The 26,535-nt window shown below is 40.2% G+C and overlaps 1 protein-coding gene across 1 annotated transcript in view; it reads right to left on the bottom strand.

The window, feature by feature from the left end:
• The window catches only part of LOC142149622 (uncharacterized), a 276,122-nt gene that overhangs the window by 122,770 nt on the left and 126,817 nt on the right, over positions 1-26,535 (bottom strand). Inside the window, 1 exon segment of the mRNA XM_075204945.1 lies at positions 22,250-22,648. Coding sequence (XP_075061046.1) covers positions 22,250-22,648 — 399 coding nt within the window.

The following is a 26,535-nucleotide window of genomic DNA, read 5'->3' as shown; positions in this document are numbered from 1 at the left end:
TCAAAGAACCCACTTTAAAACAATCAAATTATTTTTACTGAATAGAAAACTTTTTTTCAATTGTTAAAAAGCAGCTGATAGCACCCTCAGGAACATGATTCAAAGATTTATGTACACAATGATTAGAAATAGCCGTTAGGATACTATATCAGATAAGTTAATGTCAGCAGAGTTCATAGAACAGAGTTGAATAGCTCACTTAGCAATGCATGAATATTTATAAACATTACCATACATTTGCAATATATGTATAAATATGGACTTTTCTAGGTTTTCACTTAAATTCTAATAAAAACACTGAAAAGATAAGTTATTATTATTAAAATACAGCAAATATATCAGCTATGTCTTTTTTTATCTATACTGAAATTTGAACACACGGGGCTAGATTTACTAACAGGCGTGATGCATGGCGGCTTGAAGCTTGAAGCCGCCATGCATTGCGGCGGTTTTCCAGCGGGTTTGCATTGCAAACAGCCGGATTTACTAATGGGCGCATTTCAGCTTCAATTTGAAGCCGCCAGCGATGTAACGGTGGGATGTAATGCTCAAAGCCGCCGGCGGCTTTGAATAGAACATGGCGCTTTTGCTTGAAATGACGGCGCTTTTGTGTAAAGGCGGTTTTTTTAAAAAATTACACCTGTCTCCTGGCCTGTTACTATTGGCTATTTTCAAAGTCAGGAGATTTGACATCACAAGCCCTATATAAACCACTGGACTGACACTTTTTTCTCTGATAGGGTTTAGAGGAGTTTTGTGAGAGGAGTTTGGAGGATAGTGGTTTGCTGAGAGTTGGTGAGAGTTGGAGTTTGGTGGATTGGTGGAGCGATATCTGATTGAAGTGTGAGTAGTCCTGTGCTATTTTTCTGTTTTGTACATTTATTTTCTCTTTTATTTTCTGTCTTGTATTTTTTGTATTTGACTTGTCCTTTGTCTGTGTTACTTGTGCGTGCCTGTGTGGAGAGTGTCTGTAGGTAGTGTAGTTTGTCCTTTGTGTTTGTCAGTCCTTCTGTGTTTTGTGTTTTTGTGTCTGTGTAAAAATGTCCAGAGATAGGAAGGGAGAACAGGCTGAGGAGAGGGAGATGGAGGTTGAGGGGGCAGAGGAGGGAGAGGGAGAGGTTGAGGAGTCAGGAGAGGGCAGGAAGATGAAGACAGGGAGAAATGTCCGATTCTCCCACGACGAAAATTGTGTTCTGGTGCACCACATAGTTCCCTGCTATGAGGTCATCCTAGGGAACCTGGCAGCCCGGACTACTCTAAGGCGGCGTCACCAACTGTGGGGGAGAGTGTGCGATGCTGTGAACGCGGTGGGCCCACTAAAGAGGACAGTGGCGCACTGCCGCAAGCGCTTCTCAGACATCAAGAGGAGGCTTAAAGAGAAGATGGCCCAGGAAAGGAGGTCCACAAGACGCACGGGTGGTGGCCCCCCTCTTCGCATTGAATACACCAGTTATGAGGAGGAGCTGCGGCAGATAATGCCCCGTGAAATTGTGGAGGGAATTAATGTGCAAGACACAGATTCACCCTCGTTTGGCCAAGGAGTTGGTGAGTTATTTGTCGTTTTTACGATAACAATATTAAAAGTGTTTTTTTTTCTTAAAAGTGCCTTTATTATTTTAAACATGTTTTTTTTTAAAAAAAAATATGTTTTTTTTCTTAAAAGTGCCTTTTTTAGACAATCAGTATGTAAAGGGAAAAAAATTGTTTTTGAACTGTTTTTAAATTTGCAAACACATTTTTTCCCAAAAATTTTTATTTGTAAATTGCTTTTTGCTGCAAATACATTGTATGCTTTGTCTCATACATCCAGATTCGCCAGGACGCCAGTTTACTCCCAGTCCAAGGTCTACACCTCCACCTTCAGCAAGAGATTCTGGCTCTGAAGAGCAAGCAGGTGCGTGTTCTCTGTTTGGGGGAGAAATAATGGACTTGGATGTTTTTGTGTACAAATGTTGGAGTCCATGTTATATTTAGTGATTTTTATATGGTTTGCAATGAGAACATAGGGCTAGATTTACTAAACTGAGGGTTTGGAAACCTAGAGATGTTGCCTATAGCAACCTATCAGATTTTAAAAATAATTTATTTATTGCGTTCTTCAAAATGTCTGCTAAAATCTGATTGTTATATGATATGATTGCTATAGGCAACATCGCCACATTTTCAAACTCGCAGTTTAGTCTATATCCCCCATCATGTACTACACAGAGGGAGACCTAAAATAGTATTCGCTTACCCCAAAGCACGGTCTTGCAGCATTTTGATACAAACACCCTCAATGTTAGCATTAAAAATTATTGACATTTTGAACCCATCACTGTAACGCATAGGCAAAATGAGATTTTACTCCTAAAACATATGAGTAGCATCCTTCATCAGGTCGCAGAGGACAACTAATCTTGAAGGTAGACATTGGTAACCATTCTTCAGTGGTTAAATGGTTTTTTTTTTGGGTACATTGACCAGAATGCAATTTACAAACATGTTATTTCCTATATACTTACCTTGGTTATTTCACCACAGGAACCTCAGCATCTCTGCAAGGCCAGCGCCAGTCTGCGCAGATGTCACCTACTGATGACCCACAAGGAGACACAGTCATCACTTTAGAGATGGTAGATGTCCCCGTGTCTACGCGCCAGGAACAAGCCCTCCGGAACAGTCATCCGAGCAACAAGCTGCAGCTCCTCAGATGGATACAGGGCGAGGATTGGCCCAATCCGTAGCTAATTTTCAGGTACAGCAGCGTTAGTTTATGGACATCCAAACTCGGCACATGTCCCAAATTGCGGGCCAGTTGAGGCGGATACACCGCTCCAATAGCCAAATCCCTGCTGGAATAAACCGTCTTGCAAACGCTTTGGAGCAAACCAATGTGCAGCTGGCCCAAATGACTGGGGCTGTGGACGCCTTGCATTCCTCCGTTCGCGAGGAGAATGCAAATGTTATCCGGCTGGCAGGCCAACTACAGCAGGAACTCATTGCCCGCTTGCCGGCACCTTTTTCATCGGCCTCCACCAGTACTGCAGGTACGCCAAGCAGATCGGCACATAGCACTCCTCCAAGGAGAGGTGCTCGCACCAGGGGTGGGAAAGGGAGGGTAGAGAGTGGGGCAAAACATAGTGATATGCCAGCGAAAAGGCGGCGCTAGGGCAAAAAATGTATTATTGGGTAAAGTTTTGTTATGTATGTGTAAGCGTTATACTTTTTATTTTATTGTGTTGTAATGCAATAAATACACTTATATTTCATTGGTATCAGTCTTTCTTTTCTGCACATTAAACAAGAGTATACTGTTTTCTTTAAAACGATGCACTAATTTCACGTACACATTGACCTCTGACTGTCACTTTCCAGGGATTTTCACAATTACAACATCCGGAGTACACACTATCCTCTGTTTAAAGGGTCCAATTTTATTTAAAAATTCCATAAAAAAAACCATTGCACTGACATAAAAAAAAAAAACAATATATGTTTTTTATAGTATGCACTTACATTTAAAGTAGTTTGTAATGAGACGGTCTCAAATCTGCCTCCCCCTCTGTGCTCTGCACATCACCAAATGGGACACGGGCCCCTACTTGTTCACTGTCTACTGCAATAATCGGTGGGGTAAGTTGATGTAAAGCTAGATTATGTATCAGACAGCAAGCCAGGATAATATCAGACACCTTAACAGGTGCATACATAAGCACCCCACCAAATTTATCTAGGAACCTGGTTTACATGAGTACAAACATTGCTACTACGTCCACATCAGCCAAAGATTCCAGATTCGAACGCACTTTAAATGCACGTGGAGTGTTCGGTCTGCGCAGAGTCCGCGGAACAGATGACAACTGTTGTACATCCTCCTCCAGGTGCCTTTCTGCCTCCATCAGGTATAAAGCTGAAAACATACACTGTCCAGAATGCACCACATTCCCCGCAAAAGCCATTCTCCAAAAAACCCACCCCTGATTAACTGCTGCCCGCTAGACTGTCATTGACTGTGATTTATTCAGGCAGAAACACCTTTTTGATCTTGTAACTTTTGGATTGCATTACCATTAAAGTAAGGGTTACCTATGTAATGACATATTGTGCATCCTGATTTTGAAAAAACAACAGTATTTTTGAGGATTTGTTGCAACTGGAAAACCAAAAAAAAAACCTTTACATCAGTAAATAGGATGCAATAATACTGGGTGAAAAAAACAAAACAAAACGTACCCTCAAATTACATGACAGTTTGCCCATTTCCCATTGTGAGAGATATACATTTTATGAACTTCTTAAAGTAATGCATTTTGTATAATTACTATTCCCTAATGAACTTTGCCTCACATTCTTATCTTTTCTTCAATATGTCTCTTCTCAAGAATGTGCACATCCAGCAGTTTCAGTACAGGGAGCCCACGACCCCCATTTGAGGCCTACGTGACTGAGATAAGACACCTGCTGTACATCCTGTCTACAAACTGCTGACCTGAACAGGATGCCTTCAGAAACCTTGGATTCCTTATCTTCTTTTGTCTGTGAAACTATGCATAAATAAAGCTACTCTGACTTAGGGCTGGTCAGAATCAGAATCATTTTCAGCCTAAACATCTGAAGTTGTCTGTTTCTCTATCGATCGATACCCACAAGGTATAGCAGCTGGAGTTCAGGAGAAAGGACCCATTAAGGTCATCTCTGACAGTTTCAGTGGGGACTCGTCGCCGGGATCTCCAATACATCAGACCTCCCGACAACGGGGTTCTCCCTTTCCAGACAGACAGACGTTAATCCAGCGCTGGTGAGTAAAAAGCTTTATTTTTGCTCTTAGAGCTGTCTCTGTGGAGGGGGAATTATCCCAGTTCGAGGGTACTGCAGTCTGATTGACGGAGATCCCTGAACTCTGGCAACGGATACTATTAAGAGTATCAAGGTACTTGTGTGTAATCTGTCTTGTATTATTACATGTATTGATATATTGTCTTCTCTATGCCATACACCTGATACATACACATGAATAACACCACAGAACTCAGTCAGATCACACAGTTGACCCTGCAAATAATCTTGGTTGTATATTTGATTGTGTTTTTTGTTGGATTTTAGTAAAAGTAGTTAGGAACATTCAGAAAGGCAGACCAGCTGCAAACTTGTTGTAAAGCAAGACAGGAACAAATAAAAGTTTTCTCATTCAAAATATATTGGACCATAAGGTAATCCCAGTATGGGAAATAAAGGGTTCAAGACAGGAGAGAAATCCGAAAAGTACGGGGATCTAGACCCCATAGAGTATATGCGAAAGCATAAAGGCAAGGATTTCACAAAAGGAATGAGAAAACTGTTCAAAGCCGCAGGGGTGTCTGAGAACGGTACATTAAAAGTTCCATTTTGGAAACAACTAATTAAAGACAATGAGAAAACACTGAAAGAAAAAGGTTATTTTGACAGATGTGTTGCATGGTGTAAAATGTCAGAAGAATTAGAGAATGGCAATGATTGTTGTGATATGTTACAGTTGACAGATTTAAGTGATATTGATGATATAGGGCCTTTAGCACCACCAGTCCATAATGCCCAAGATAACTTTGCCTGGCCACTTCCACCTCCGCCTCTGCCCTGTCCTAAGATATATCCAGATTTGGGGACCATTCACGGCAATCAGCCAGGTCCCAGTTTAAGACAAAGACCCACACGCCAGCCCGAACGATACGGGGAATGGACATTTCCCGTCCATGTGGGTCCCCCGCCTTATAACCCAGATAAAACACTCCCCAAAGAACAAAGACAAGTCGGCCTCCCTTATGGGACCGTTTGCAAAAAGTGTTACCGATGTGTCCCAGCATACTCTGAGGCATGTCCATTTTGTGGTCGGCTGCAAGAAGCTACAGACCAGCGGTGTGACCCACCGCAGCCCAGTCCAGGCATGTTCCCGCTGACCACCTCCACAACAATGGGCCCAGGGCCAGGTGATGGTGGTGCAGATGTCAGGATACGTACCACTACTCAACATAGACCTTGGACCCCTAGTGAAATAAGGGATATCTGTGATAAGTGTCCTGACCCCAGGAAATATCCCATACAGTGTCTAGCTTATTTTAAGAGAATGACCAGAATATATAACTGCACCTGGTCAGACTTGGACGAATTGGCTAATGTGATAATCGGTCCAAGTGGAGCCGCAGTTTTAAAAGGCTCAGATGACACTGCCTACCCAGAAGGAGAGAACGCTTTAACTGTGGACTCTTAAAATATATTTCTGACCAAAATGAATGTGTGGGCAGCTGCAGAACAGCGTAAGGTCCCAGTAGGCACCCCCCTTAAACAGGAAAACAATGAAGAATGCCGTAAGTGGTATGACCGTTGTTTGACCAATCACACAGACGGGGGCTTTGGCACTACCGAGCCCCGAGAAACACAACTACTTAAAACCACCTTTCTGATGGGTCTTAAACAAGAAATGAGGGAGTCCCTGTTTAAAACCAGACCTGAGGCAGGAAGTTTGGAAATAGAGGTGTTGTTAGATATATTACGAGCCATGGAAGACAGGGAGGAATTAAGAAAGAAAAAGACTCCCATTTACATTGTGCAAACCACAAATGAAAAAAAGGGGTTTAATGCACGGGCAGCTCCAGGAGCTTGCTTCTTTTGCAAACAAACGGGGCACATGAAAAGGGATTGTTTAAAATACAAAGCATGGTTGAAGAAAAAGGAGCAGAAATCAGAATAGGGAGTTGGCATTCTAGTGTCCACAGGGGTTGTAAAAGAAACGGGTCCTCAAAGTTTTGTTGATATGTTACTTGATGGAAAAATTGAAACCCGTTGTTTGCTTGACACTGGAGCAAGCCGCTCATGTATAATTCACACCCCTGACATTGAACCCTATCTCACTGACAATACCATAACCACTACAGGACTCACTGGTACTGCCGTGAGGTTGCAAGAGACAATCCCTATCCCCGTCCAAATCCCCGGTGAACCGGAGACCATAGACGTACAGTTTCTGGTCTCAACTGACTGCCCTGTCAATTTGCTGGGAGCAGATATACTTTCCAAAATACAGGCATCAATAAAATATACAGATGGAAAGGTTTATTTACAAAACTCAGACCCCTTACTAAGGAACTCTAAAGTTCTAGCCGCACTCACTATGATACATCAAGTGGGTGACCCTGAACACGTAAAACATTCCCCAATACTCCCAGAAGGGTTTGAATCTTTGCCCGATACCCTCTGGTCAAAAGGAAAGACTGATGTTGGGCTGCTTTCAGTACCACCCGTCCACATTAAACTGAAGGACGGTACGGTCCCCATTTCAAACAAACAGTACTCCCTTAAAGGAGAACAGAAGGGGGCCATCAATGAACAGGTTGTAGAGTATGTGGAGGCAGGGGTATTAAGAAAATGCAGGTCCCCCTGGAGCTCCCCACTCTTTCCCGTACGGAAAAGATCGGCCGATGGATCGGTCCGATATAGACTCGTGCATGATCTAAGAGAGGTTAATAAACGAATGGTAATAGATGTTCCCATTGTTCCAAACCCTCACGTGTTACTTAATGACATCCCAGCCTCATCTACCAGGTTTTCAGTCATTGATTTGGCAAATGCATTTTTTTCTGTACCATTGCATCCTGATAGCCAGAAATGTACTGCCTTTACTGTAGATGATGCTCAGTATTGTTGGACTAGGTTACCGCAGGGAGCTGCAATTTCACCGTCCGCCTTTTCTGAAGCACTACACACTGTTTTGTCTGCATGGACACCTGCTCACGAAACTACATGTCTAATTCAGTATGTAGATGATTTGTTACTCTGCGCTGACACAGAAACCATATGTACACAAGAAACAAAAAGCCTATTACAGTTTCTAGCACAAGCACGCTGTAAAGTGTCAAAAGAAAAATTACAGGTTGCCTTGCCCCGAGTTCAATTCTTGGGACATTGTATTTCAGCAGGTGCTAAACACTTGCTGGACAGTAGGAGGGAAGCCATACAAAACTTCCCTCTCCCCACTACAGTAAGACAGTTACGTGCTTTTCTAGGACTCGCTGGCTACTGCCGCGAATGGTTGGTAAATGCCTCAGAACTCTTTGATCCCCTGTATGCAGGCACAAAGGGTAATGCCACTGGCACAATCACATTGTCAGCAGAACAAAAAGCAGCTTTTGAGCTGATCAAAGATTTAATCACAAGCGCCCCAGCCCTTGGGCTACCTAACTATGAACTACCGTTTAACTTGTTCTGCCATGAACAAGAAGGGCACGCTCATGGCGTACTAACACAAGAACATGGGAGTAGACAAAGACCATTGGGGTACTACTCACAAAAATTAGACCCCGTCATAGTGGGAGCCCCAACATGTATAAAAGCAGTAGCAGCAGCCGCTTTATTGCTACAAAAAGTTGCAGACATAGTGCTGGATCACCCTCTCACCATTCAGGTACCACACTCAGTCATGGAAATACTGAATCAAGCCAGAACAAAACACATCTCAGCGGCTAGATTAACTAAATATGAAGTAGCACTACTGACACCCTCAAACGTTACACTAAAAAGATGCACAGTTTTAAATCCAGCAACATTGTTCCCAAGTTGCATGGATATAAAAGAGGGGAGTAACAGTATAGACGCTGAAGACACAGACAATACAGAGAGTGTTGAGACTGTGACAAAACAGGAAACACAACTAAAAACTTTTTTCTGTGATCATGACTGCCTAGCCTTAATGGATCTGGAAACTAAACCTCCCGGGGATGTTAAAGAGACATCTCTTAGCAACCCTGATTTACTCCTGTTTGTAGATGGGTCTAGGTACTATGAGGAGGGCTCTCCCAAAACAGGTTATGCAGTTACAACAGAAACAGATATTGTACTCCAGCAACCCCTCCCACCAAGTCAATCTGCACAGCAAGCTGAATTAGAAGCACTTATAAGTGCATGTCAGTATGCAGAAGGGAGAACAGCTAACATTTACACTGACTCCAGATATGCCTTTGGGGTTGCACATGACTATCAAAGTATTTGGAAGAACAGACACTTTATGGCCTCTAATGGTAAACCCATTAAAAATGCAGAAATCATTTTGAGGTTGTTTGCTGCATTAGAACTGCCCAAGGAAGTGGCAGTCATAAAGGTAAAAGCACACACCAGAGAGCAGACTATGGAAGTAAGAGGAAACAGACTAGCAGACCAGGCTGCAAGAGCTGCAGCAGACTTACCGCTAGTACAACACTATTTAGTGTCCACAGCACCCCCCACCCTCCCTATAGATCTGGAAATGCTAAAAATCCTACAAAAGCAAGCAGCAGTATCTGAAAGAGAGGAGTGGAAAAAGAGGGGGGCGGAACACATAGAGGGCATATGGGCCACAACAGACAGACACTGTCTCCCTAGAGTCCTTTTTCCTACACTGGCTGCTCTAGTGCATGGGCCTTCCCATGTCTCAAAAGACGCAATAATTAACACTGTATTCAGACACTGGATCGCGCCAGGCTTCAGCACAGCTGCCAGTAATCTGGTAAAGGCCTGCGCCATCTGTAACACACACAACCCTGGTCATACAGTAACAGTACCTCCCAGGGTGACACCTAAACCCCTCTACCCCTTTCAGCGCATACAGATAGATTACATTCAGCTACCCAAATGTGGAATATATGAATATGTCCTAGTAGCTACTGACCTATTCTCTAATTGGCCAGAAGCTTGGGGGATATCCAAAGCCACAGCAAAAAACACAGCCAAGAAGCTGCTATCTGAGGTAGTATGTAGATACGGGGTTCCAGAGGTGATTGAATCAGACAGAGGTACTACTTTTACAGGAGAAGTGATGACATCTATCATGTCAGACTTGGGGATTGCTCAAGCATTCCATACCCCCTACCACCCGCAGAGTAGTGGCAAGGTAGAAAGGCTAAATGGCACTCTCAAGCTCAAAATACAGAAAGCCATGAAAAGCACAGGGATGCCCTGGCTGCAATGCCTTCCCCTCGCCCTATACTCAGTCAGGACAACACCTAATAAGAAACACAAGCTGAGCCCCTATGAAATACTGTTTGGGGGGCCGCCAAAGACAGGGTGTTATTTTCCACAATCTCTAGTGAAACACCAAGGTGAACTGACTAGTTATGTGAAAGAACTACAGAAGTCCCTCACTAACATACATTCTCGAGTTTTCTCTTCAATCCCAGATCCAGAGGATTGCACTGGAACACATGCCCTGGTGCCAGGAGATTACGTCTTCGTAAAAAGACACGTGAGGAGGTCTCTGGAACCACGATTTGAGGGGCCATATCAAGTTCTGTTGACTACACCCACTTCCGTGAAACTTGAAGGAAAGGATCCTTGGATACACGCCAGCCACTGTAAAAAGGCTACGGTGACCCAGGATAAACCATGAAGGGGAGTAAGGTCCTGTTAAGAATTGTTCTTTTTCTATGTTTCCCTACAGCCTTTTCTAATTTAGAAGAACCAGAAAATGTTATAGCACACTTGCACAACGCCATCAGTCAAATAACCAATATCAGCAACTGCTGGGTATGTTCTCGTACTCCTACCATCAGTAAAAATATAGCCCTGGTTCCCATACCTTTGAGTAGCGAAGAGCTGACTAAAATGAGAGAGGGAAACTTCTCATGTGGACGCATGGTCAGCCACAAGTATAAAACCACCAGATACCCAGTAGTAAAACTAGGCACGAATGGAGTCAGACCAAAATATTGTTTCAATAAGGGAATAGAATCCAATAGGGCTATAAATGAGTCAATATGGACCCCATATGGCCAAATACGCATTAGTTACCAAAATAAGAGTTTCCCTTTAGGGTCTGTCCCTAAATCACGCTGTCAAGTTATAGTGAATTTCACCCAACCTTATCTATCACACTGTAATTCTGAATGCAACCAAACAGTGAAGATGGAATCCGGAAAAGGTACTATTTTATTAAAGAGTCAGGAGTGTATAAAATGTCAATATGACAAATATAATCTCACCTGGAACGGCACACTGCCTGCCTTTGACAATGACAGAGCAGAAAATGACACTTCATGTCACTTAGGACAACAGGTATCTACATATTGCCTGTTTTATGATATCCCCTACCTTTTACCAGATGATGTTTATTATGTATGTGGACGCAATGCCTACAGGTGGCTCCCCCCAAATTCCATAGGGGTATGCTACTTGGCCAGATTGGTTCCTGAATTCTATGTCATGACCCATGATGACCTCAAAGGAGTATTCAGGAATAAAAAGGACCATAGACTTGAGAAAAGGGAAATTAAGACAATAGATACTGAACATATCCCTCTCATAGCAAAGTCCAAAGGGCATAATGTGGGCATTGGATTTGGCAACATCGTTTCAATAGGAACAATGGGGTACATGGCAAACTATAATATGATATTAAAGGTTGCAGGACTTTTAGATAACATAACGGAAATTTATGACAAATCCTTTAGGTATGTTGGAAAAGAACTGCAGGCGATGAAAACCCAGTTAATACAACATCAACTTGTATTAGACTACATCACTGCTCAGTCAGGAGGGTACTGTTTGACCCTAGAAACAGAATACGGAACACATTGTTGTAACTTTGTAACAAATGACACTGATAATCCAGAAGAAGTAATAGACAGGTACATGACAGAAGCCAAGGAAATGAAGGAGAAATTCAGGAAAGAGAATTTTGACCCCGATACGGTTAATGATGGCTGGTGGACATCAGCCTTCTCATGGTTAAATCCTAGTAATTGGGGCAAAGGTATTTTCGCATGGATTTCAGGCATTTTAATATGGATAGCTAAGATATTCGCTTTATTGTTGTTGCTATATGTCATTTTTAAACTAAGCTTATGTTTTTTCCAATGCTGTTTAAAAAGGTGCAAAAATGATCTCATTCTGAATAAAAAGTCTCTTAAAAGACATGTAAAGCCCAAACCGGTATCAGATGTTTATCTTGCCCTCTCTGAGCTTTAAGGCTCTTTTGTACTCTCCCCCCCTCAGTCTTTCCCATTTTCTTTTTTTATTATTTTTAAGAATTAGGTGTACATGAACCATAGACCTGATTGAATGTATCTTTACCATCCTCTAAGGGCCTATCAGAGGTTCCATTGAATTGAATGAAGTAGGTCGGGTGCAGGAGTGCTTCATGCACACCAAAAGGATAGGCAGGGCAATTATAAAAATGATAAAAAAAGGGGTTTATGTGAGAGATATACATTTTATGAACTTCTTAAAGTAATGCATTTTGTATAATTACTATTCCCTAATGAACTTTGCCTCACATTCTTATCTTTTCTTCAATATGTCTCTTCTCAAGAATGTGCACATCCAGCAGTTTCAGTACAGGGAGCCCACGACCCCCATTTGAGGCCTACGTGACTGAGATAAGACACCTGCTGTACATCCTGTCTACAAACTGCTGACCTGAACAGGATGCCTTCAGAAACCTTGGATTCCTTATCTTCTTTTGTCTGTGAAACTATGCATAAATAAAGCTACTCTGACTTAGGGCTGGTCAGAATCAGAATCATTTTCAGCCTAAACATCTGAAGTTGTCTGTTTCTCTATCGATCGATACCCACAAGGTATAGCAGCTGGAGTTCAGGAGAAAGGACCCATTAAGGTCATCTCTGACACCCATATACAATCCTAAAGGAGGAAACTTTACACAAAATGGCTCTTTCTCTTATGTGAAAAATGGCTAAATAGTTCAAACAGCACACTGAGCAATCTCGCCGCTCACAAGCAGCGCTTTCATTTTGGTCTATTGAATGGCGGTTTTCCGGCGGCTTTATAAACCCCCTAATAGTAAATCCGGCTGTTTGTATGTTGAACATTGTTGAAACCGTCATGGCGCTTTATACAGAGGCGGGTTTGGAAACATAATTTCTGGCCGTTTGGACGGCGGGTTTAGCCTTAGTAAATCCGGCGATGGCTAAACCGCCGCCAAATCCGCCGAAAGTCGGCGGGTTTACAAACACGCCTGATAGTAAATCTAGCCCAGGGTCTTACTGCCAATAATTATTAGCTCAGTATAAGAAAATATACATCATATTATTATTTATTTTTTAGGTGCGATAAAAGATCTGCTGCACCGTACTTGACATATACAGTCAGCATTGATCTTTAGCCCATTACATAATACATATTAAATGAAAAAAATATAAAGACCTGACATGTTGAATAAACAAACACAAACAGATAACAGGGTAATGTAGATAAAATTATTTACAAGACAGGAAGTGAGAGTTATTGTAATGTCCAATGTGCAGTAAGCCTGAACTCAAGAGAACAGGGCTAAGGAAGCATGCCAAGAGGTAGCGAGACTGATGGAATAGTAGAAAGAGTACACGAGGAAAGAAGTCCCTCCACATGAGAAATTACGTCCTAAAGGAAGAAGGAAGAAATAAATAGGGTGGTTCCGAGTGGGGGAATGGAGATGGTAGACAATAAATGGGAGTTAGAAGGAGGGCTGATAGGCTTCAATGAACAAATTAGTCTTAAGGGCATGTTTAAAGCTTTGGAGAGTAGAGATTAATCTATTAGGACATGGGAGATCATTTCACAACTGGGGAGCAGCCCAGGTGAAGTCCTGGAGGCAGCAGTAGGAAGAGGTATTCAGTGAAGTAGTGAGGTGGCAGTCACTGGCAGAGCAGCCACAAGTATTGGATGAGAGATTTGTATTTTAGGAGTTTAGAATTTAATTCTGCAGGCTTCAAGGAATCAATGTAGGGACTGGCGGAGAGGGCATCAGAGATAGTGCAGAGGGAGAGAGAAAACAGTTGTGAAGCAGCATTGAGGGTAGATTTAAGAGGGGGAAGGTTGGAGTTGGATAGGCCAAAGTGAAAAAGGCTATAGTAATCAAGGCAAGAGATTACAAGGAAGCGAATACGAGTTTTGATGGCTCCCATGTGAGAAAGACCTGGATCTTGGATATATTCCAGAGGTGGAAGTAGCAGGATTTTGAGAGTGAAAGTATGTGGGGTTTGAAGTAAAGAGAAGAGTCGAGGATGACCCCCTAGGCAGCGGATTTTAGGGACAGAAAGGAGGGTAGTGTTATTAACAGAAAGAGAGAGGGGGGGCAAGGGTGTCCTGGAGGGGAGGGGATTATTTCGGTCTAGAAATATTAAATTTAAGAAAGCACTGGGATAGTCAAGATGAGATGACCATGTGACAGCAGGAGACACAACAGATACTCTGAGAAGCAGACAAGTCTACATCTGAGGGTATTTTATTAAGGAGGCACCAAGAAAATAATCAGCCTTAGAAATGTCAAATTTAGAAAAATAAATTGGATCCCTTTTCACCCAATCTTTCCCTTGACCTATTTTTTTTTAAAAAAGCAACATCCTATTTTTAAAATTCACACAATACAGTAAAAAGTTCCAGTTTTCAGCCAAAGCTAACATAAGGCACAGGGAAATGTCCGCTAAAATGTCTGTATAACCGCTCTGTATGACTTAGTGGGATGTAGCAGCCAAACAGTCCCTGACAGTGATTTGAGGTAGTGACGAAGTCTATTATTCTGAGTCACAATAGGGAATAGCTCCATGTGTCACAGTCTGGCATATCGTCTCACATGGCCGGTTAGACCAAATATGGAAAGAACAGACTGACAGAACCAGAATTCCTGCTCAGCCTTCCAATTAAGTAGCACACTCTCAGACAGTATGCACCCTAGTTTTAAACCATGCTGTAGTAATATTCCCTATAGTGAACTCTATTGTGCCAATATATTCTGGGCTGACTTGGGGCTATACTTTTCTTATCTGTCCCAAGTTAATAGGGCTCAGTGAGAACATCATCAAATTGCCTTCCAACCCACACAATCTGGAAAGCTTGTTAAGTCCCATTGATTAAACAATAAGCCCACATTATCTATGGCTCCCAACTGCCTAATTTTCAGAAACCACTAGGTAGACAATATGCAAACATAAACAGTGAATTGCACGGAGTTAACTAGATAACTAACTTTATAACACAATAGCCGTACTATGTTCCTTAAGAACAGAAGCGTACAATCTTGCGAGTGTACGCCATGTTACGTTACTGGGCAGTTCATGTATATTTTGCAGTTATATGCAGAAGGAAGGAATTATATTTGATACCAATTGTATTTTGTGGTTCTCCATTGGGGCCACCCTTCTTTGTCCACAGAGAGCAGACCCATTTTAGAGATCAATGACACCAAGGAGTGCAGCCAGAACAATTAAGCCCACTGTGTATGTTTCTCCTTCTATCTCTTTCCCTCCTGATCATTCTTACTGTTCCATCCTTCCAGCTCTCCAGCCACCAACTCACTAACACTGGGCTGATACTGCCTATTTATAGTCATTCCTCCCCATCTCTCTTCAATAGTTCCCGGGATGACCAAAATATATTCTCACACTGTTTGTCTCCAGGTCTCTCATGTAAATCTCATTGATATGTAAATGAGGTATAAACATTCCCACTTACAACAAAGGAAAATTCTAATTAGACCTTGGCAGGTGGCAACATCTCACATTCTAATTAGATCAGCACAGTCTCTGACATCCTGTTATGTCAACAAATGGACCTATTGTTTAGGAATCACCTATTATCGAGACAGGGAGTGAGAGCAGAAAGGTATGTTCTTAATATCAACTGTGACACTGACATAACTAAAATGAATTGCTAAGAATAAACCATCACAAAATATATAAGTAAATTAATTTGTTATGGCATAACATCTAAATTCAGTCAGAATGATAGAAATCACAGAACCTAATTTAAAACAATCAAATTAATTTTACAGAACTCCTTTTCACTTGTTAAAAAACAGGTGATAGCACCCTAGGAACATGATTCAAATATTGATGTATGCAATGATTAGAATTAGCAGTTAGGATAATATATCAGATAAGTTAATAACAGAAGAATTCAGAGAACAGACTTGAACAGGTAACTTAGCAATGTCAATCATTCATAGAATCCAAGATCATAAGGAGACAGTCAGTATAAAGGTGAGTAACGTTGAGATATAAAACCCTTCAATTACCAGTGTTTTGGCTTAAAATGACAGGGAAAAATAGGCTCACCATAGATATTGAATTTCTCAGATCTTATGTCCCTCCAAGTACCGTGAGCTGACACAGCTCAAATGCTGAAAGCAGAGATCTACTTCTGAAAATAATGTGACCAATCCTTATGGAGACTGTAGTGAGAACCTGACACGTTTCTGTGCTGTTGGACGTTCATCAGAAGGATGAATCCAGGTGACACAGTCTCAGTATTTATATGTGATGTAAACCATGTCATCTATCAGGTATTCTGAGCTGTTCTCTGTTAGTGACGTGTGATGGCGGGTTTTTTTAAAAAAGCACCTGTATCATGGCCTTTTACTATTAGCTACTTTCAAAGTCAGGAGATTTGACATCACAAGCCCTATATAAATCACTTGCCTGCCACTTTTCTTTGATAGGGTTTTGAGGAGAAAAGAGATAGGAGCTTGGAGGATTTAGGATTGTGAGAGTTGTTTTTGAGTGGTCTCGTGCTGCGATTTCTGATTAGAGTGTAAGTAGTCCTGTGTTCTTTTACAGTATTGTGCCTTTATTTTCTGATTTAATTTCTGTCTTGTATTTATTGTATTTGTCTAGTCCTTTGTCTCTGTTACTTGTGTGTGAGTGTGTTGTGAGTGTTTCAGTAGTTAGTCTACTTTGTCCTTAGTGTTTGTCAGTACTCTGTGTTACTTGTTTTTTGTATATTACTGGACATTATGGCCAGAGATAGGAGGGGGGCAGAGGAAGAGGAGAGGGAGATGGAGCTGGAGGGGACAGAGGAAGGTGAGGAAGGGTTAGAGGAGGCAGGAAAGAGCAGGAAGACCAAGTCATGTAGGAATGTGAGATTTTCTCATGACTAGAATTGTCTGTTAGTGCACAATATTGTTCCCTGCTATTAAATAATTTTAGGGAACCTGGCAGCCCGTGTGAGGCCGTGAACGCGGTGCGGCCATTAAAACGGTCAGTGGCTCACTGCCGCAAAAGATTTTCAGATATAAAGAGGAGACTTAAAGAAAAAATGGCTAAGGAAAGAAAGTCAGCAAGACGAGCAAGTGGTGGACCCCCACTTTGTGTGGAATACACTACATATGAGGAGAAGCTTCAGGAGATACTGCCCCGGGAAATTGTAGAGGGGGTCAATGTGCAGGATACAGATGCACCTTCATTTGGCCAACCAGCTGGTGAGTTATTTGCAATTTGTACTCTAACAGATATGCAAGTACACATGACTTTTTATAAAAATTTATTTGTTTTTTCCAAAAACATTTTTCAAATATACTGTATATATTTCAAATGATTGTCGCTGCAAATACATTATATGCTTTATCTAATACATCCAGATTCGCCTGTAAGAGACTCCGCTCCGAATCCAAGGTCTACTCCTCCACCTTCTGTGAGGGATTCTGTCCCTGAAGAACAAGCAGGTGCGTGTAGTCTGTTTGGGGGAGAAACAATGGTGCTAGATGTTTTTATGTGCAAATGTTGGTGTACATGTTATATATCTTGATTTTTATATGGTTTGCAATGAAAACATCATGTACTACACAGAGGGAGAGCTAAAATAGTAATAGCTTACCCAAGAGCACTGCCTTGCAGTATTTTGCTGCCAGCACCATCATATTTGTGTATCCAAATAATTTGCTTTTCTATCCCCCTCATCCAAACATAGTCCAAATGTAGCAACACTACAGAACTCCTGTGGTGCCTTATAAATAAAGGATAATAATTTTAGAACCAGAGTGGCCATGAAAGGGCATAAATGGCAAATCTAACAGAGCAAAGAACCCATAAGTGAAGCATATGAAAGCAACCAAAAGTAGCTGACAACCCTCATATAATGTGAAGAGTGTCATTATGACATAAATGTGAGTGACCACTAGAGGGTGCAGCTAGAGGATTGTGGCACAATGGAAGCATAATACTTTTATATAAGACATATAAAGCCAAGGTGACTACTAATATCCATATTACAGGTAAATTGTACAGCGACGATTAAAAGTCTCAAAATTCAAAGATTATTTTATGAGGTCAGTAAATATGCCTTGTTGGAATTTGATGAATCTAAGTTTCTGCAACGTTCTGTTATCTAAGCTTGTTGACTCACAAGGAGTAAGCTTGGACTGCTTTATCATAGAAGTGCTACTGTGTATTTTTAATGTTAACGTTTGTTAAAAATAGGTCAGGAAAAGGACTGGATGAACAGTGATCCAATTTGGTTCCCTAAATTTGACATTTTTAAGGTTGAAATTGTTCTAGGGCATTGATGCTGTCCTTGTGAGAGACCTCAAATGTAGCTTTGTGCAATTTTTAAGAGTATCTCTGGTGGTAAGAACCGATTGTCATGATAAACTCTTCCCCTCCAAACATCTCTGACCACATCAAGAGATAGACCTCAGCTCAACCACAGTGCTCTACTTCTGATCTTCCCCTCTCTCCCGCTCTTTAAACCTTTTTCCACTCCCATCTCTAAGACTTCTCCCAATCTGCTTCCAACCAATGAAATTCCTTTCAAAACTCATCTCTTCAAGCTTGTCTACTATACTCCCTCCTAGACCATCATGTCCACTCCAACTATTTCCTCTGTCGACCTCATCCACTCATGTCCTATCTGCATCGACTGTCTCTCATTACTCCCTCTCTCTAGAATGTAAGCTATCATGGGCAGAGTCCTCTATTCCGTAAACCTCATGTCTGTCAGTCTCATATGACTCTGATATGGCAAAGTCTTCTGTTGTTCACTCACACACATATAACTCATACTTGTATCCATACTAGCCTTATGCCAGCTCATGAGTATCCATGTACATGTTGTTATACTTAATTGTATTTATGTATATGTTAATATGTTTATTATATTCATGTTTGTCATATCTGTAATATGTGTGTTATATTTGTAAGCTGATTGTCCAGCGTTATGGAATCTGTGGTGAACTATATATAAACAATGATGATGAAGATGAGGAATGTCGTCAGAAGTATTAAAATGAAATAAGTCTGTGATGGAGGCTTCAATATCGAGAGCTAAAGATCAAATTAGAAGCAGTGATTAATCCAACCGCATTCAGTATTGTTGTGGGACGTTAATGAAATGAAATGATAAGAAAATCCGCCATAATGTGTCCATAAAATGGGAATGATCTATGGGAAGGTTGTCCATAATGGGCATTGCTATATGGGAGTGGTGGGTACAGAATAGTTATTATTTATTTAAAAAATTTTCATGCAAATAATGCAGCTCAAGTAGGACAGTAATTTTATGCGATGCCCTGGAGGTGGTCTGACGGTATTGGAGCTGATGGATATGTATATATATATATATATATATATATTAATATATTGTTATGTACGTATTGTCGCTAACCAATAACGATTGCCGAGTCTCGATTTGTGTTTCCAACGCACAAAGATTTATTCGCAAAAGGTAGTATAATATGTTCAAGCGAAGTGATAATAAATACAGCCGTTACTTATCGCAGGCGCTCTGGATCCAGTGCAGTCATTCAATCCTGAAGTCTGGGGACAAGATGTCTGAACACTGGATGAGAAGCTGCTGCTTATATGCACACAGAATTACAGTAATATAATGGAGATGGTATAGCTTGCTTCTATTGGTCCAGGTTTCAGGAAGGTCTCAGGGGTCGTCATCATTGGCTACTTCATACTAAAGAATCCAAAGGAGGGGGTCATCTCTCCAGGGGGTATACTCTGCTCTTCCCGCCAAGATTCCTTAGTCTTAAGTAGTTCATAATTCCCTATCATTCATAACTCGTGTATGCACTCTGCGATTCCTTCGCAGAGTGAACCAAACAGTAAAAAATGTTAAAAGGTTTATTATGATACCACATATGATATGATTCCTTCAACCTGTTCCATATATTTCACTAATGTGCATATAACATATAATATATAACATAAATACTACAATATTCCGACATAACTGACTATGTGTTGCAACTACCATTAATGTGTACTATTTTACAAGTATGCGTGTTTGTGCGAATGTATGGTAAAAGACCAATTACTGTTGCTGCCACGTGTAGTGGATGCGTACGCCCTTCCACGCCGTAGCGTGCCCTTGTACGCCGTAGCGTACCGTACGCATGCTTTCAGACAAAGACAACCAAGTTTGCTCGACATTAATTGAAATGGCTTTATCCAATTTGCTGACTTCGACAATATATATAATGGATAGATGTGTGTTAAGTTTACTTCATTAGCCACACTTACACTGTGAGTTGTTGTCCCTCTGGATGACAGGAGACAAGGAAAGACAGCAGCTAGCAGGGAATACTAGGTATGTTTTCTTTTACTCAGCAATTGCTGATTGTCAGTAAGACCCTGTGCCTGATTCATCAAGTCATGCAAGCTGAGAGCAATATGCGCTTTAATGTAAAACACCCAGTAATTAGTTCTGCAGATTCCAGAGTTCAACATTTAAACAATCTGAAAGACCTATTAAATTTATGTCACCTGTTAATAATATAGGCATTAATGATAAAAATGTTTTTAAAAAAGTGTATTTTTATTTTTTTCCCCAAATGAAATTCATTTATTATATGTTTTTAATGTCTACTGAACATAAAATACATTTTTACAGTTCCTCCTGATTACAAACACATGTTATATCATGCATATGAGACTTTCATCACTAGTAATCAGGACTTAAACTAGTCCTGTAGCTGGAGCAAGAGATACAGTTGAAAATCAAGTACCTGAGAAATTCCCAGAGCTTGAATCTGATGTGGCTCCGTGCGCTCGTGTTTGGCACCCCTTACTGTACATAGAATAAGGAGCAAACTCCTTCCCTGCCCGTTCACTCCCAGAAATCGTAACCTGTAGAAAGTGTCTTTGCGTATGAAGATGAATTGAACATTGCTGCTTTTAGTTGTGAATGGTCCGGTTCTGGGAATGTGCAGATTAAATTTGCGGTTTATACGCAAAAAATCAGCATTTATGTTCCTTGATGAATCAGATCCTGTGTTTATATTTCAGTTTAGGGGAAAGAACACATAGCTAATACATTTGCTGTATGTTATCAATGTGTTCTTTGCTGTGTTTTCATTATTGGTTGTCATATTGTCAGCATGGATGACCACCTAATTATCACCCCTGGTTCCACCATCTAAAATGCAGCAGAGTGTACAGTAGTCTATACTACTGAATATAGATATTAGATCCACGAACAAAAACATAATCTACACATTTATCAATGTAAGATGTTATTAAACATCAGGGGCTAGATTTGCTAAGCTGCGGGTTTGAAAAAGTGAGGATGTTGCCTATAGCAACCAATCAGATTCTAGCTGTCATTTTGTAGAAAGTACTAAATAAATGAATGCTAGAATCTGATTGGTTGCTATAGGCAACATCCCCACTTTTTCAAACCCGCAGCTTAGTCAATCTAGCCCCAATTGTGATAGAAACAGCTGCCAGTAACATAAATGGTAATTACAGATATTGTGTGATCATGGTCCTTCAGTCTATATGCAGGTCAGTGCTGTCTGATTTGGATCACTATAAAGTATAAAAGAAATACTTATTTAAGACCTTTACAAGTAATCTGGAAAGTCTATAAATTCAGTCTATATATAGGTCAGTGCTGTCTGATGACAATGACTATAGAGTATAAAAAATACAATTGATGGTACCTTGGGAAACAATGTGTCCTCAGTTGGACTTATTTAATAACATGGTGTGAAGAACAAGGATGTGCTGTAACCCATAGCAACCTGATATCAGCTATTAACAGTCCGATGTCATAAAACCAGCGAATGTGATGATCTGATTGGTTGTTATGGGATACAGCAACCAGTATTTTACATTTAACATTTACTAAACAACCCTTTCTGAGTATATAGTTGTCATAACAGACATAGAAAAGACAGTAATAGAATGGTATGAGAGAAAGATTATGGAGATTATGAAAGATTATGTTATATATAACATAGACCAAGAGGGAAACATGTAATGTGAAACAGGGCAGTGTACAGGGTTATTGTAGAAATGTTCAGTACTTATATCTCTGTCTGTCATAGAAGTAATCACAGTACTGAGAAGAGCTGCTGGAACTCTCTACTAGTTAGAAACTTCTTTCTTATACTAGTCCCATTACCTGCATGAGCAGAACAGCAGTATATTACAGTGCTCAGCAAGGGCTGCCACATCGTCATTGTCTACCACTAGTATTATATACATTCAGAACACTTAAATTGTTTCTCTCCTGTGTGAATCATCTGATGTTGTACAAGATTTGCCCTGTGGCTAAAACACTTGCTACATTCAGAGCATTTAAATGGTTTCTCTCCTGCGTGAATCATGTGATGTACAATAAGCTTTGATTTCAAGGTAAAACATTTGCTACAAGCAGAGCATTTAAATGGTTTCTCTCCTGTGTGAGTCCTCTGATGTACGATAAGCTTTGATTTCTGGGTAAAACATTTGCTACACTCAGAGCAATTAAATGGTTTCTCTCCTGTGTGAATCATCTGATGTCTTACAAGAGTTGACTTCCGGGTAAAACATTCACTACATTCAGAACACCTAAATTGTTTCTCTCCTGTGTGAATCATCTGATGTTGTACAAGATTTGCCCTGTGGCTAAAACACTTGCTACATTCAGAGCATTTAAATGGTTTCTCTCCTGTGTGAATCCTGTGATGGACAATAAGCTTTGATTTACATGAAAATGTTTTGTCACATTCAGAGCACAGATAGGGCTTCTCTCCTATTAGATCCATCATGTGTTTTACAACAAATTAGTTGTAGATAGTTTCTCCTTTTCAAATTTGAAGTTAGCTACTGTAAGAATTGATCACTGTAGTATAGATGACTTGTAGGTGAGTTTTTGGAACGCTCAGATGCTCAGAGAACAAGGACCTTTCCAAGATGTCTTCTGTTATTAATGGGAATCCTGCTCATTAATTCACCTGTAAGCAAAAAGAGTGTTAAGATTTAGCAGCCTAATCATTAAATTAATGAAACTACTTGAACCAATAGTAATGTTATATTGGATACGGAATACAAACATGTTTTATACACTAATAATTATGACTCAGACATTAATCATTGTTTTTATTTTTGTGTACTGCGATACAGAAACATACATACTTAAATTAAATCTGTGAAGGTCTATCTGTACTAAATAGACTCCCCACAGACTCACTATTATTTAACAGTTTACATCTTTAGATGTAGGTGTTTCACAACAAGTACACTAAAGAAGTAAAAGTATTAAAAATTCAAATTATACACTCTGTAGTAATGTTATATATAGTCATGCAGCAGCAACCTAAAGGGGGGTCCTGCCCAGTACTAGAAATGTGTATCTAATAAAGTGACCACTGAGTACATATCTATATATCTTCACAAGAATAAACTTTGTGGCGCTGACTGATTACAAAATAATAATAATAAACAAATAAAAATAAAATAAAATAACACCATACAGGAGGCTGCTCTTTCCTTAGACACCTGTTCCAGGTATATATCTATAAAGTATCACACAAGCAAAAGCACCAAATAATGTAGTATTATCAAACAATTTTAAATAAACAGTGATGTGCTCTAATCAATATCTGTTGTCTTCTTCAAACAATTCGCTGAAAGTTCTCATCAAAAAAGTTTTATTCATACAAAAGAGGTTTTTCTATATCTAGCTACACCAGAACCATAGGGGAAAGCAGATACATATAATGTACAATGTATCATCAGGATATATAAAGTTCAACACATGTTTTCCCAGCTTTGTCTTGCAATAACACTTTTACTAATAGATAATACAAAGTACAGAATTTACAATGCACAGTAGTGAATGCTAATAATTGTAATTCTGTAAATATCAGTATATTCTTATGTATAATATAATTACCTTACTCTGAAGATTTCTCCTTCTATCTCTTTCCCTCCTGATCATTCTTACTGTTCCCTCCTTCCAGCTCTCCAGCCACCAACTCACTAACACTGGGCTGATACTGCCTATTTATAGTCATTCCTCCCCATCTCTCTTCAATAGTTCCCGGGATGACCAGAAGGTTCTCAGACTGTTTGTCTCCAGGTCTCTCATGTAAATCTCACTGATATGTAAATGAGATATAAACATTCCTACTTACTACAAAGGAAAATTCTAATTAGACCTTGGCAGGTGGTAAAATCTCACATTTTAATTAGATCAGCGCAGTCTGACATCCTGTTATGTCAACAAATGGACCTATTGTTTAGGATTAATCTATTATCTAGACAGAGAGTGTGAGCAGAAAGGTATGTTCTGAATATCAATAGTAACACTAACATCAATATTATTCATTGTTAAAAATAAACCATAACAAAATATATAAGTAAATTAATTTGTAAAGGCAGATTATTAATGATATTCATCTAGATTAAACTAGAATTATATATATCAAAGAACCCACTTTAAAACAATCAAATTATTTTTACTGAATAGAAAACTTTTTTTCAATTGTTAAAAAGCAGGTGATAGCACCCTCAGGAACATGATTCAAAGATTTATGTACACAATGATTAGAAATAGCCGTTAGGATACTATATTAGATAAGTTAATGTCAGCAGAGTTCAGAGAACAGGTTTGAATAGCTCACTTAGCAATGCATGAATATTTATAAACATTACCATACATTTGCAATATATGTATAAATATGGACTTTTCTAGGTTTTCACTTAAATTCTAATAAAAACACTGAAAAGATAAGTTATTATTATTAAAATACAGCAAATATATCAGCTATGTCTTTTTTTATCTATACTGAAATTTGAACACACGGGGCTAGATTTACTAACAGGCGTGATGCATGGCGGCTTGAAGCTTGAAGCCGCCATGCATTGCGGCGGTTTTCCAGCGGGTTTGCATTGCAAACAGCCGGATTTACTAATGGGCGCATTTCAGCTTCAATTTGAAGCCGCCGGCGATGTAACGGTGGGATGTAATGCTCAAAGCCGCCGGCGGCTTTGAATAGAACATGGCGCTTTTGCTTGAAATGACGGCGCTTTTGTGTAAAGGCGGTTTTTTTAAAAAATTACACCTGTCTCCTGGCCTGTTACTATTGGCTATTTTCAAAGTCAGGAGATTTGACATCACAAGCCCTATATAAACCACTGGCCTGACACTTTTTTCTCTGATAGGGTTTAGAGGAGTTTTGTGAGAGGAGTTTGGAGGATAGTGGTTTGCTGAGAGTTGGTGAGAGTTGGAGTTTGGTGGATTGGTGGAGCGATATCTGATTGAAGTGTGAGTAGTCCTGTGCTATTTTTCTGTTTTGTACATTTATTTTCTCTTTTATTTTCTGTCTTGTATTTTTTGTATTTGACTTGTCCTTTGTCTGTGTTACTTGTGCGTGCCTGTGTGGAGAGTGTCTGTAGTTAGTGTAGTTTGTCCTTTGTGTTTGTCAGTCCTTCTGTGTTTTGTGTTTTTGTGTCTGTGTAAAAATGTCCAGAGATAGGAAGGGAGAACAGGCTGAGGAGAGGGAGATGGAGGTTGAGGGGGCAGAGGAGGGAGAGGGAGAGGTTGAGGAGTCAGGAGAGGGCAGGAAGATGAAGACAGGGAGAAATGTCCGATTCTCCCACGACGAAAATTGTGTTCTGGTGCACCACATAGTTCCCTGCTATGAGGTCATCCTAGGGAACCTGGCAGCCCGGACTACTCTAAGGCGGCGTCACCAACTGTGGGGGAGAGTGTGCGATGCTGTGAACGCGGTGGGCCCACTAAAGAGGACAGTGGCGCACTGCCGCAAGCGCTTCTCAGACATCAAGAGGAGGCTTAAAGAGAAGATGGCCCAGGAAAGGAGGTCCACAAGACGCACGGGTGGTGGCCCCCCTCTTCGCATTGAATACACCAGTTATGAGGAGGAGCTGCGGCAGATAATGCCCCGTGAAATTGTGGAGGGAATTAATGTGCAAGACACAGATTCACCCTCGTTTGGCCAAGGAGTTGGTGAGTTATTTGTCGTTTTTACGATAACAATATTAAAAGTGTTTTTTTTTCTTAAAAGTGCCTTTATTATTTTAAACATGTTTTTTTTTAAAAAAAAATATGTTTTTTTTCTTAAAAGTGCCTTTTTTAGACAATCAGTATGTAAAGGGAAAAAAATTGTTTTTGAACTGTTTTTAAATTTGCAAACACATTTTTTCCCAAAAATTTTTATTTGTAAATTGCTTTTTGCTGCAAATACATTGTATGCTTTGTCTCATACATCCAGATTCGCCAGGACGCCAGTTTACTCCCAGTCCAAGGTCTACACCTCCACCTTCAGCAAGAGATTCTGGCTCTGAAGAGCAAGCAGGTGCGTGTTCTCTGTTTGGGGGAGAAATAATGGACTTGGATGTTTTTGTGTACAAATGTTGGAGTCCATGTTATATTTAGTGATTTTTATATGGTTTGCAATGAGAACATAGGGCTAGATTTACTAAACTGAGGGTTTGGAAACCTAGAGATGTTGCCTATAGCAACCTATCAGATTTTAAAAATAATTTATTTATTGCGTTCTTCAAAATGTCTGCTAAAATCTGATTGTTATATGATATGATTGCT

This window comes from Mixophyes fleayi, chromosome 4, assembly GCF_038048845.1.
Source record: "Mixophyes fleayi isolate aMixFle1 chromosome 4, aMixFle1.hap1, whole genome shotgun sequence".
NCBI classification, from domain to species: domain Eukaryota; kingdom Metazoa; phylum Chordata; class Amphibia; order Anura; family Limnodynastidae; genus Mixophyes; species Mixophyes fleayi.
Note: the sequence above shows the minus strand (reverse complement) of the source record. Positions and strands in the feature narration are given on the sequence as shown.